General features: G+C 42.0%; 1 protein-coding gene across 3 annotated transcripts in view; it reads right to left on the minus strand.

Annotated features, from left to right (window-relative positions):
• Positions 1-3,272: 3,272 nt before the first annotated feature.
• Positions 3,273-13,253, minus strand: part of ATF7 (activating transcription factor 7) — a 90,286-nt gene continuing 80,305 nt past the window's right edge. For all 3 annotated transcript variants that reach the window (XM_012763970.3, XM_076007306.1, XM_012763981.3), the window contains 3 exons: positions 11,920-12,117; positions 9,859-9,967; positions 3,273-5,573 (listed from right to left, as the gene is read on the minus strand). In XM_012763970.3, coding sequence (XP_012619424.1) covers positions 5,356-5,573; positions 9,859-9,967; positions 11,920-12,117 — 525 coding nt within the window. In that variant the 3' untranslated portion in view covers positions 3,273-5,355. The remainder of the gene's footprint in view (positions 5,574-9,858; positions 9,968-11,919; positions 12,118-13,253) is intronic.

The following is a 13,253-nucleotide window of genomic DNA, read 5'->3' on the forward strand; positions in this document are numbered from 1 at the left end:
GGGAAGGGAGGGCATGGTGGCTCACACTTGTAATCCTAACACTCTGGGAGGCCAAGGTGGGCGGATTGCTCAAGGTCAGGAGTTTGAAACCAGCCTGAGCAAGGGTGAGACACTGTCTCTACTAAAAATAGGAAGAAATTAATTGGCCAACTAAAAATATATATAGGAAAAAATTAGCCGGACATGGTGGCGCATGCCTATAGTCCCAGCTACTTGGGAGGCTGAGGCAGGAGGATTGCTTGAGCCCAGGAGTTTGAGGTCACTGTGAGCTAGGCTGATTTGGGCGGCACCCTAGCCCCGGCAACAAAAAAGAATCTGCAGACCCAGTGGGAGGGAGCCACATCCTGGCGGTCTTCAGCACTGAGGCTGTAAGGGTTGTGGGGGGGAGTTGGGGAAAGGGTCTGTTCAAGGAACAGCAAGAGGATGGTCATCCATGTATTCATGGCCTCTTCCTCAGGCTTCGTGGTGGATGTTATGGGGTACAAACATTTTGGTTAAATGAAATGCATTTGCCTCGCTCAACCCAGGGCCACAAGCATGTCCTTCCCACATAGAGTGCGCCCCGTCTCTATTAGCTGTGGGTTTACTCAGCCCCCGCCCCCTACCTGACCAGCACCCAGTACATCTATGCCGTATGTGTTCTTTACTGAGAGACTTTAAAGGGAAACTGTGATGTGGGCAGATGGTTCTGTGTTCTTGAAGAGGAAGACTCATGTTTCTGAAAGGGACCGCTCTACATTTGGCCTGTGCCACTGGCCAGGCAGAAGTGGTGAGACTCCTGGTAAACAGAAAGTGCCAACTTAACTTGTTTGATAGCAAAAAGAGAACTCCTCTGATGAAGGCCATCCAATGCCAGGAGGAGGAATGTGTAACTGTTCTGCTGGAAGGTGGTGCCAGTCTCTATACTAGGGATGTCTATGGCAACACTGTTCTTCACTGTGTTGTTTATCACCAGAATGTATCAATAGCAGAAAACTGCTCTCAAACAGTACATTTATCCATCCCCCAAACAAGAGTCATCTCATACCACTTTTACTTGCTGTAAGTGAAAAGAGAGGAAAATGGTGGAATTTTTAGTAAAGAATGGAGCAAACATTAATGCAGTTGACAAGTTGAAAAGAAATGCTCTCATGCTGTGACAGATTCTCAGTTATCACGTATAGTCAGTCTTCAGCAAAGTCTTGATGTCTCTTCTGAAGAGCTCATGAGACAGACAGCAGAGGATTATGCCATTGCTAGTGGTTTCAATAGCATTCCCCAGCAAATTTCAGAACATAAAGAAGAAAAGATAACAAAAAATCCTTCTCAAAATAGCGATTCAGGTATCTTCCAGGCCCTGCATTATCCTGCCCAGACCAGCAGTCCATGCCAAGAAAGGAACTCAGCTGGAATTGTGACCCCAGCAACTGCAGAAACACAAGAAGATGATTTCTACATTCCAATAATTTTGCCCCAGTTAAACCTGATTACCTAATCCCTTGCCTACCAAACTATCCTTAAAAACCATGTCTCCCAAATTCTTGGGGAGGCAGATTTGAGAAATTTCTCCTGTTTCCTCACTTAGTGCTATATCAAATAAAGCTCTTTCTCTGCCATAAAAAAAAAAAAAATAAGAAAGAAAGAAAGAAAGAAAGAAAAAGAAAGAAAGAAAGAAAAGAAAAGAAAAGAAAAGAAAAGAAAAGAAAAGAAAAGAAAAGAAAAGAAAAGAAAAGAAAAGAAAAGAAAAGAAAAGAAAAGAAGCCAGATTGCTTCTTGGCCTTTTGGCTAAGATCAAGTGTGAAGAAAGGAGCTGAGAACAGAGCAGGGATGGAAGGCACAAGGTGAGGCTCAATTAGCTCAACTCCTCTTTAACCACTACCTGTAGTCCATGGTCTAGTGCTCAGGGCCAAGGAGAGGAGTGGAGGCTGAAGGAAGCCAGATGGGGGGGTGTACAACCAACAGGGAAAGAATAAGTAAAAGAGGTATGACTTTTTTTTAAAGCTCCCTAGTGGTATGAAAGGCTTTCTCAAACTTTTCAACTCTAAGCAAGCTTTCTTTTAAGGGAATGAGGCAGGAAGTGTGCAGACTAGAAGACCTGGTTCTGACCCCTTTCTCTATGGCCTTGGGTATCTAGCAGCTTGCTGTGTCTTTGGAGTGAGATGGGAAGCCTGAGTCCTGTTTTCACTCAGAAGAGTCCAAGACACACTCTCAGCTTCTTTCTGAAAGTGTCCTCCCTTAGGCTCCTAGAAAAGCCCGTTAAGAAGGGCTAGGTGACACTTTCTGTGATGTCTGGTTCTGGTCCAGATGAGTCTGGAAGACAAAGATCAGGGGAGAGTAACCACATGGCTGGCAGTAGTAACAAGGGAAGTGACATTCCTCCTGACTACTGGAGAAGCTTCAGGATAAGCAAATGCTCTGCCTTGTTAGTGAGAGCAAGGACCAATTCAAGAGCTGTCTGGGGAGGGGGTGATTCTGTCCTGTCCCTTCCTCATTTCAGTGCCACTTCACTACTGCAGTTCTGGCAATGATCCTCATTTAGGTCCCCTATACTAACTTCCCACTGATGAAATAAGGACTCAGAGAATTAGACATAGAGGCTAAGAATCTAAAAAGACTACATAAATTAGCCAGCCACCCATCATGCCACAGGTGCGACAAAAAAAAAAAAAATAAATAAAAAAAAAAAAATAGCCACCTACCACAGGGACAGACTGGCAGGGCATGTTTGCAGTGACAAATTGATTCTTAACTTTAAAAACACTTGACTGAAGGGGGAAGAAAAATAGTCAAAGGTCTTATGGAAGCTCCTTAGGAGCCATAAACTCTTTCAAGCTTTAGGGCAAGGCTGCTAGTGGGAAATCAAGACAATAAAAAATGAAACAAAAATCTAAAGCAGGAGAAAATTCCAGGGAGCAGCCATCTAAAGGAGAGGTCCTGAGTACAAGTTATGGCTATGCATTTTTAAAGGCAAGTAAAGTCCCTGGAGGTGGTAACCTGCATTGTGACCATCTGTCATAACATTTGCTAGTCTGAGTCACTTCAGGGGCCGTTCCTGTTGCGTATCTACTAGTAGAGGATGAGAAAATTGTGTTTTCTCAACTTTATCTTCACCAAGGTATGGCTTGTTCAGTACTGGCTCTGAAAAGCAGGAGGGGAAATTTAAAAAAATGCAGAACATGTCACCTGGTTCAGTATATCACTCTAAGGAAATGAAATCTCATAGCTTAGAATAATTTTCTTGTTTCCCTCTGACAGCCAATTTTGGAAGACAAAACAAGCAAGGAAGTTGGCAATTATTTTGTATGTATAATGGAAGTAGGAGAGATGGACATTCTAGGCTTGGGCAGATGGCAGAAGGTGGCTCTGAGACAACTGGAAGGGTTTCACACTGAAGTGCTATTAAAGCTGACCTATCTATCCACAGGCCTCTGGCTTTGGATTGCTTCCTATGGTCATGTAGAAATTGCATAGTTCAGAGCCAAGAGAAGATGAGAAGTCCTAAATGAGAAGAAAGAAGGACAAGAGGGATGAATTTCTCCCCCTGCAATCCAACTCTTCAAAGGAAGAATGGTTGAGAGGGATAGTCACCAATTTCCCAGGCAGGCCAGACCCTGGGCTCCTCTGCTGAGATCAGTACTATACCGTCCCTCTCCCCTTCCTTCCTCTATCCAAGCTCATACTTAAAAAATCCCACTCGGGACCTTGGCTATGATGCTTTGGAATCCCGGAGCTTGTTTTATGGGGAAACATTGCATTTGTGGGCAGAGGGCAGAAATGAGTTGAGGAAGTTCTGCAGGACCAGTGGCTAGGCTAGGAATCTGGTGAAAGAGAAAAGTTAGTCCAGAGGGCAATGGGCACTTGTGAATACAAGACCCTAGCTCAGAAAAGAAGACAGATTTGTGAGGCAGAGAGATAGGGTAATGCAAGGGAACCTAAGAATCCCCTACATGACAGCCTGTAGGAGGACTGCATCTTAACTAGTTATAGAAGAGAGATAGGTCATAAAGTTGACAAGGGAATGAAGAGGGAGAGGCAGGAGCAGAAAGATGACCAAAGGCCAGTGCAGGGCTCACTCCTGTAATCCTAGCATTCTGGGAGGCAGAGGTGGGAGGATCACTTGAGTTCAGGAGTTCAAGACCAGCCTGAGCAAGAGTGACACCCCATCTCTACAAAAAATAGAAAAACTAGCTGGGTGTCGTAGCATGCACCTATAGTCCCAGCTACTCATGAGGCTGAGGCAGGAGGATGGCTTGAGCCCAGGAGTCTGAGGTTACAGTGAGCTACGATGATGCCACTGCACTTTACCTAGGGTGACAGAGCGAGATTCTGTCTCAAAAAAAAAAAAAAAAAAAAAAAAAAAAAAAAAAAAAAAGACCAAAGATGACGATATGTATGCTTTGGCCAGTAAACTCTTATAAAACCTAAAAGAATCAATTAATCCAGTAACCTGATGGAACAAGCTTTAAACTACATTGTTCCTGCCAAACCTGATGATTAGAACTGAAGGAAGATGAAGGGGAGGAGAGGGAACCAACCAGTCAGACCCTGGGCTCTTTCCCCACCAAGAAATCTCTAATAATAAGGCCACAAGATAAGGAAAGACCCCACCAACTAGACTAGGTAAAGTTAAGAGACAAAATGAGGTACTCAAATAGCTCTGAAAATAGATGAGGAAGAACTAGAACTCCTGGGGTTTTGTTTGCTTCTTTTTGCTTTTTTTGTGTGTGGCGGGTAGGGAGAAGGAATAAAGCTTATAGAGGAACTGGAAAATACTGCTACTTCATACATCAAAGGTAAACTTACATTCTCCAAAAGTGAATGTTTTAACTAGAATTTAGGAAGGGGAAAAAGGGATAAATGAGCAGCTACTGGGAGACAAAGTCCTGAGTCCATGGGGTGCCTGGGGGATGGGTCAGTGGGTGATATGCCATCAAATCTAGCCTCTCTCTATCTGGCAGGAAGTGGCATGCTGGTAAGGAACAAGAAGGTAACAGCCATGAGTGGGATGAGAGGGAACTGAGAAACCCCAAACCTAGAAGTGCAAGGGTTAGTGTTAAAAGAGAGAGATACACGTGAATGGGGTAGGGTGATTGTTCGGACCATCTGGAAAGGCCTTTGGCTGTGGGTACATCAGAAACCCCACCCTTGAAGGATGATCTATGAGGCTCTGGGGCTTGGAGGCCCCAGTACAGGTGTCAAACGTACATGACCATGTGGCTGAAGAGAAAAGCTCGACGTATGTCCATTACTCACAACACACAATTTCACTCCCCACATATTGCCATATCCAAGGCAGATGGAAGGGGATAAGATGACATCTCGCTTGGCTCCTGGGCGGGCAAGCTCTGGCTGGGGACCTCTCCACCAGGGGAGGCATCATCTGCCCGCAGACTGGGACTGTGGGGTCATGATCACATGCGACTGTATCGGCATGCTCACTTCTGTCCTTTGGCTGGCCATCTGAGTGAGGACTGAGGTGGCTACAGCTTCAGCTGCAGAGCGAACACTGAGGCCATTGCTAGGGACTGTTGCTGAGCTGTGCTGAATCACAGGGGCCGGAGAACCCGTTGGCTCTGAGCTTTCCTTGGGGCTTTCTGCCAGGAAGGAGGACAAAGAAGAGAGCAAGAGGTTATAAAACAGAATGGAGGCCGGGCGCTGTGGCTCACGCCTGTAATCCTAGCTCTTGGGAGGCCGAGGCGGGCGGATTGCTCAAGGTCAGGAGTTCAAAACCAGCCTGAGTAAGAGCGAGACCCCGTCTCTACTATAAATAGAAAGAAATTAATTGGCCAACTGATATATATATAAAAAATTAGCCGGGCATGGTGGCGCATGCCTGTAGTCCCAGCTACCCGGGAGGCTGAGGCAGAAGGATCACTCGAGCCCAGGAGTTTGAGGTTGCTGTGAGCTAGGCTGACGCCACGGCACTCACTCTAGTCTGGGCAACAAAGTGAGACTCTGTCTCAAAAAAAAAAAAAAAAAAAAAAAAAAAAAAAAAAAAAAAAAAAAACAGAATGGAGAAAGAGGCAGGACAACCTTCTGCCATAATTCTAAAGGAGTTCAAAGGAAAATGAACTTTTTGGGGGAAAGTTCCCAAGAATCCTGGCCACTAAGTCAGAAATGGGCTAGGAAATGGGAAGTTGTAAGAAGGCAAGAAAGAATTAGGCCAAAATTAACCTATCTATCCCAATATCTATCCCAAAGTGAATCCCCAACATGTTAATTACACTGTCTGGCTTCTAGGTCTTTGCATCGTTCATTATCCCTATTTAGAACACTTTTCTTCTTATTCATGCCTTTAGACGTGATTTAAAATAGATCACTTTTTAGCTATACTCTCTAATCAATTCCCACAAGAATGGAATCATTCTATTATTTTTAATGTTCCTTTAGCATATAGTTGCACCACACGTAAGTCTGATAAATATCTAGCTATAATCAAATGATGTTATAAATGGCCAGTCCTTGGCCAAGGTTCAGTTAGCACATAAAACTACAAAGAAGTCAGTTTGACCCTTCTGACTATCAATTAGATAGACAATAATGATTTAAAACATTTATTACGAGCTATCCCATTCCACCTAAAGTGACAATAACATTTCACTACTAAACACAGATATCTGAGCTACATACAATGGTAACTTCATGTTTCTCATCAGTCAAGGAATTTTATTAAACATCAGATAGCTTCTATGGCCGTTTAAATAGAGATACGTGGAATAAGGGCAAACTTCTAATAGCTGGTTGTATTTTTGAGCTTTTGATGAACCCCTGAGTCTCTTTCAGGATTCAAATATTGCCTCCTCTGTGAAGCCATCTTTGTTCCCTTGGAAAATTAACTGTTTCATCCTTTATGTTTTCAGAACATATACTCATTTATTCATCAAACATTTGCTAAGCATCATCCATGTACCAGGCACAGGTACACAGAGAATAAAAGGGAACTCTGTCCTCAGGAAGCTCCCCATGCAGGGACTGCTTAACTGGGATATCTGTTCTTATTTGCTCATGGGTTACATGACCCTCTCAAGAGGTAGTGACAATGTTTTATTTGTCTTGTGCCAAGTACTTACCATAACATCTATATCACACAGTGGGAACTAAATACATCTTTACTGTAATGAATAGTTTAATGGATTGACTACGGTCAGAGTTCTTGCAGGGACTAAACAGAAAACTTACTGTCTATAGACTACATACTGGTAAATACTGAGTCCTTGTCTTTCTTAGCCTGTCAATAGAATTTGAAATAGCTGATCGCTAAACTTGAAATGCTTTCCTATCTTGATTGACAGAACACACCATGTTCAGCTACTTAGCTGGTTTTGCTCCTATCTTCCTGGCTGCTCCTTTTCAGTCTCTTGTGGATTCTTTCTGATCTCTCTGGACTCTCATCTCTTTGGAGCTCAGTCCTGGGACTACTTCTCTTGTTCTATCTATGCTCTCACCTTGGGGACTTCATCTAGCTCTATGGCTTTAAAACTAACTATATGGGCCGGGCGAGGTGGCTCACGCCTGTAATCCTAGCACTCTGGGAGGCTGAGGCGGGTGGATTGCTTGACATCAGTAGTTTGAAACCAGCCTGAGCAAGAGTGAGACCTCGTCTCTACTATAAATAGAAAGAAATTAATTGGCCAACTAATATATATAGAAAAAATTAGCCGGGCATGGTGGCGCATGCCTGTAGTCCCAGCTACTTGGGAGGCTGAGGCAGTAAGATCCCTGGAGCCCAGGAGTTTGAGGTTCCTGTGAGCTAAGCTGATGCCATGGCACTCACTCTAGCCTGGGCAACAAAGCGAGACTCTGTCTCAAAAAAACAAAAACAAAAACAAAAACCCTAAACATATGCTGTTGACTGCCAAAGTTTTATCTTTAGCCTTTCCTCTGAACTGCAAACCCCTATAACCAACTGCCTGTTTGATAGCTCCACCTGTAAGCCTAACAGGCTTCTTAAACATAGCTTGAAAAACAAACAAACAAAAAATAGCTTGTCCAAAGCTGAGCTCCTGATATATCTTCCATACCATTTCCTCCTCCACTTTTGCCTATTTTGATTAATGACAACTCCATTCTTCTGTTTGCTGAGGTCAAAAACATTGGTGCCATTTTTGAGTCTTCTTTTTTTTCATATATACCAGCCCATCAGGCTGTCATCAAACCCTGTCATTCTAATTTCAAAATAAATTCTGAATTCAACCTCTTCTCACTATTTTTACTACCACTATCCTGGGCCAATGTTCCATCCTCTGTTGCTTATGTTATTATTATAATAATACATATTTCTTGAGATATAGTCTCACTCTATTGCCCAGACTAGAGTGCAGTGGCATCACCATAGCTCACTGCAACCTCAAACTCCTTGGTTCAAGCAATCCTCCTGTCTCAGCCTCCTAAGTACCTGGGACTACTGGTGTGTACCACCACACTCAGCTAATTTTTCTATTTTTTGTAGAGATGGGGTCTTGTTGTTGCTCAGACTGGTCTCAAACTCCTGGCCTCAAGCAATCTTCCCACCTCGGCCTCCCAAGAATGCTAAGATTACAAGCATGGGCCACTCTACCCGGCCTTCTTGCTTATGTTATTGCAACAGCCTCCTGAGTGGACTGTCTGCTTCTGCCCCTGCACCACTGACATCTCCAGCAGAGTGATCCTGTTCAAATGTAAGTCAGATCAGTCAAGTCATTCCTCTGCTGAAAACTAATGGCTTTCAACGTAGAGTAAAAGCTGGGGTCCTCACTATGACTGATGAGACATTAAGTGAAATGCTCCTATTACCTTCCCTACTTCATTTTCAACTATTCTTCAACCTCGCACTCCAGCCACACCAGCCTCCTTGATGTTCCTAGAATGTACCAGGCACGCTTCCACCCTGGGTCTTTGCATTTGCTGATCACACTCTTCCTTGCAGTACTTTTCTTCCATATAAATGTATGGCTAGCTACCTTACTTCCTTTAGGTCTTTATTCAAAAGCCACCTAATCTAAAATTTCAATCTTGCTGTCAACATTTCATATTACCCTTCCCTGTTTTCCTTTTTCTTCTAGCATTTACTATTATCTAACATACCATATATTTTGCCTATTTATCTTGTCTATTGTCTGTGTCACCTACTAAAATATAAGCTCCTCAAGGGCCAGGATTTAATCTAATCTATTTGGTTCCCTATTATATCCTCAGCATGTAAAACAGTGCCTGGCACAGAACTCACAATTAGTATCTGCTTAATGAATGACTGTACCCTGAAGTACAAATTAAAATTAAAATTTAAATACAGATGTCCTAAATAGGTGATATGGTTACTTTTTTGCTATGAGAACACATCTCTGAAATGATAAAGACAGTGAAAAAATAATTCAATATATGAAAACTGGATAACCAGCATTTCTTTGAATTTATTTAATCTGCAAAGGAAAACTAGCATTTATTAGCTTTTACTGTCCATAAGCAAACTATTCACAGCAATTTTAACTTCAGAATTATGCATGTCCTGAGCACAACTCTGTGGCCATTGCCTTTTAGCACTACTTTATGTATGCTCATAGATTATAAACTGAAACATCAGCCATCATTAGAAAGAAAAAGTATACCCCCATATCCCGATGTTTAACCAATCCCAATGAATCAACACTGTTTATATCTTCTCTAGGCCAAGGCAATGTCTTTAAAATAAGAAACACCTGGATGTAAATCTTGGCTCCTCCACTTTACCAGCTGTGTAACCTAATCTGAGTGCAGTTTTCTCACGTATAGAGGTAGGTTATACCTATTTCATGAGAGAATTGGAAAGACGGTAGAGTGCCTAACACAAAATAGTAAACTCAGTACATGCACTCAGTACATGTAGCTTATTGACTGACTTTGGTTAGATTGTGAGTCACTTACCTAAATAGCCTTGAGTCTTTTTCTGTAGTGCAGTGACCGGGCAGTCTTTATGAGCTAACAGTAGCTGTTTCAACTGAGCCACCTCATTGCGTAGTAATGTGACTTCATTCTGAGAAAGGAGAAAAGAAAACAGCATCAGGAAAATTTATCCTTGGCTGAGTGTGGTGTCTCACGCCTATAATCCTAACACTCTGGGAGGCTGAGGTAGGAGGTTTGTTTGAGCTTAGGAGTTTGAGACCAGCCTGAGCAAGAGCGTCTCTACTAAAAAAATAGAAGGAAATTAGCTGGACAACTAAAAAAAAAAAAAATATATATATATATATGTAAATATATATATATATGTAAATATATATACACATACATATATACATACATACATATATACATACATACATATATATATATATAAAATAGCCGGGCATGGTGGTGCAAGCCTATAGTCTCAGCAACTCAGGAGGCTGAGGCAAGAAGATCACTTGAGCCCAGGAGTTTGAGGTTGCTGTGAGCTAGGCTGACGCCACGGCACCCTAGCCAGGGCAACAGAGTGAGACTCTGTCTCAAAAAAAAAAATTTATCCTCCACTCTTGGACTCCCTAGTGGTTATGCCCAAAGGGAGGACAGAATGATGCCTAGGTTTTCTCCCCTAAATTGGGATAAGACTCCTGATCCAGCAAGGCTTCAGATAGCTCAGGGCCAGGATAATCATGAATTCAAAGACAGGAGCTGCTGACAGTGACAAGCTGGGATTTATAATAGAAAAATTACTCCTATTTAGGATAAATATGATTGTACCAAAATCAATAATGCATATGCTATTTGACCAAGAGAAGTCTACTTCTAGAAATCTATTTTACACAACTATCTATTCAAGTGCATGCAACGTTCATTGCAGCATTGCAATCTAGCAAAAAATTAGAACAATATCAGTATCCTTACCTTATAACATAACCACACTACAGAATATACTACCGTACAACTATTAAAAATAATGTAGTAGATGCTCCATATCCATGGCTAGATCTCTAGGAAATACAGTTAACCCATTTATGTTAAAACAAACACATAGACTGGGCGTGGTGGCTCACGCCTGTAATCCGAGCACTCTGGGAGGCCGAAGCAGGCAGATTGCCCGAGGTCAGGAGTTCGAGCCTGAGCAAGAGCAAGACCCCGTCTCTACTATACATAGAAATTAATTGGCCAACTAATATATATAGAAAAAAATTAGCTGGGCATGGTGGCACATGTCTGTAGACCCAGCTACTTGGGAGGCTTAGGCAGGAGGATCGCTTGAGCCCAGGAGTTTGAGGTTGCTGTGAGCTAGGCTGACACCACGGCACTCACTCTAGCCTGGGCAACAAAGCAAGACTCTGTCTCAAACAAACAAACAAAAAAACGAACACATAATCCCTCCAACTCCCACATAAAAACTATAAAAAATTATTTAGACATACGAATATGTCTGGAAGGTACACCAAATTTATATGCAGGAAAGAGAATGGGACTGCGAAAGGCAGATTAAAGAAGGGACTTTGTTTTTTTCTATCCATCTCTGTGTGTATACATATTTTATAATAGAAATGTATTCATACATTACCTTTGTACTTAAATATTTTAATAGATAATCAGAAGAAGGAAAGGTAATATTCAAGAGGATGTCTGGATTATAATTGTTCTATTTGTGCTTGTGGCAGTTTTTTCTTTCCTTAGTTTAGTAAGCTGCATTATCTAGGGCAAAAACATTTCCCTTTGGGTGTTCCATGACCCCAGTCAGATTCTACTGATGATTTAAAACAAGTATCCTGGGGTGCTTAATCTAATTTCCTTCATCCAAGTGGGTCTATGGATGACTCAGTGTAGTATAAGATTTGGGGATAGTTGGTGAGTGTCTTTATCAATCCCTAGGGAAGAGATTTCAACTCTGACTGTTAAGAGGTTCTTTCTAACTTCTGGATCTGTCCTAATTAAAGAATTACCATCTTCTATTATATTGTCCCACTTTTTTCTTATTCAACCCCACTTTCCAGATTCAATAATCCCAATAATGACATAGGACCCACTCACACTCAGCTGAATGTTCTGAGAAGTAAGCTCCTCTGCCTTCTTCTCTAGGGAGGACACCCATAGTTTCCGCTTTTGGCGGCAGCGGGAGGCTGCAGCCCGGTTGCGCTCCAGAAAGCGCTGTCGTCGCTCATCTGGATCTTCATCCACAGTGCGCCGCCGTCGCCCCCCAGTACTAGGGGTGGGCTGGGCTGGTGACACCTGTTGAGCAGGGAGGAAGAGGAGTTACTTGATGAGAACATCACTCCTTTCTAAGTTACACCTGACATTAAGTGGATTAGTAAGGTCTGATAAAGGGATGTACCAGTCTCTGCTACCAGTCTCAGCAAGTCTCATCACTATGTCCCTGAGTTTCTTTTTTGTAGTTAGTGCCTCATTCTGCCTCTCATTTCCTTCCATTCTTCTCAGTCCCAAATTTAAACAAACAAATTCAGCTGGAAATTCTGATTATTTCTGAGACAAACAAAATGAAACTCGGACCACTTTTTGTTTCTTAACAATAAGGAATCGTGTAGGCAGGGAAATTAGAATCGGGGGAGGGTGTCAGCGGACCTTTAGGGAGACTGTGAAATAAAAAAGTTTGAGAATCACTGATTTTGACAAGCAATATGTACAAACAATTGCATGCTATAACAGTTTTCAGAAAAGAAGAAAAAAATGTTTTTATTCACTTCACTACCAGTGAGATGTGGACTACTGTGAAGAGATATAGATTAGTATATTCTTTTTATTTATAATCAGTTATTAATCATCCTCGGTAACTCCCGTTTTGTTTATAAACAGAAAAAATGTTTAATCTCTTTACAAATTGGTAATATAGGACTGCCTTTTGTTTTTAAACCTCAGGCTGAAGTTTTTTGTCACTTAAACACTGTTGGATCATCATCCCTTTCTGTTAGCTGGTATGCATTCAGAGAAGGCAGACCAATTTTATAATAGTACCCAAAATTTTTTTAAAATGTAGAAAGGCCGACCTTCTACAGAAAGGAAGTTGATCCTTGAACAATATGGGTTTGAACTGTGCAAGCCCACTTAGGTGCAGATATTTTTTCAATAAAAGTTATACCAAGTTTGCCTCCTTCTCCTTCCAACTCCGTCACCTATTCTGCTTGTGTCACCACTGGGAGAGCAAGACCAAGCCCTCTTCCTCATCCTCAGCCTACTCAATGTGAAGATGGCATGGATAAAGACCCTTATGATGACCCATTTCTACTTAATTAACAGTAAATATATTTTCTCTTCTTTATGATTTTCTTAATAACATTTTCTTTTCTTTTTTCTTTTTTTTTTTTTTTTTTGAGACAGAGTCTCACTCTTCTAACCTGGCAAGAGTGTAA

This window comes from Microcebus murinus, chromosome 10 (genome assembly GCF_040939455.1).
Source record: "Microcebus murinus isolate Inina chromosome 10, M.murinus_Inina_mat1.0, whole genome shotgun sequence".
NCBI classification, from domain to species: domain Eukaryota; kingdom Metazoa; phylum Chordata; class Mammalia; order Primates; family Cheirogaleidae; genus Microcebus; species Microcebus murinus.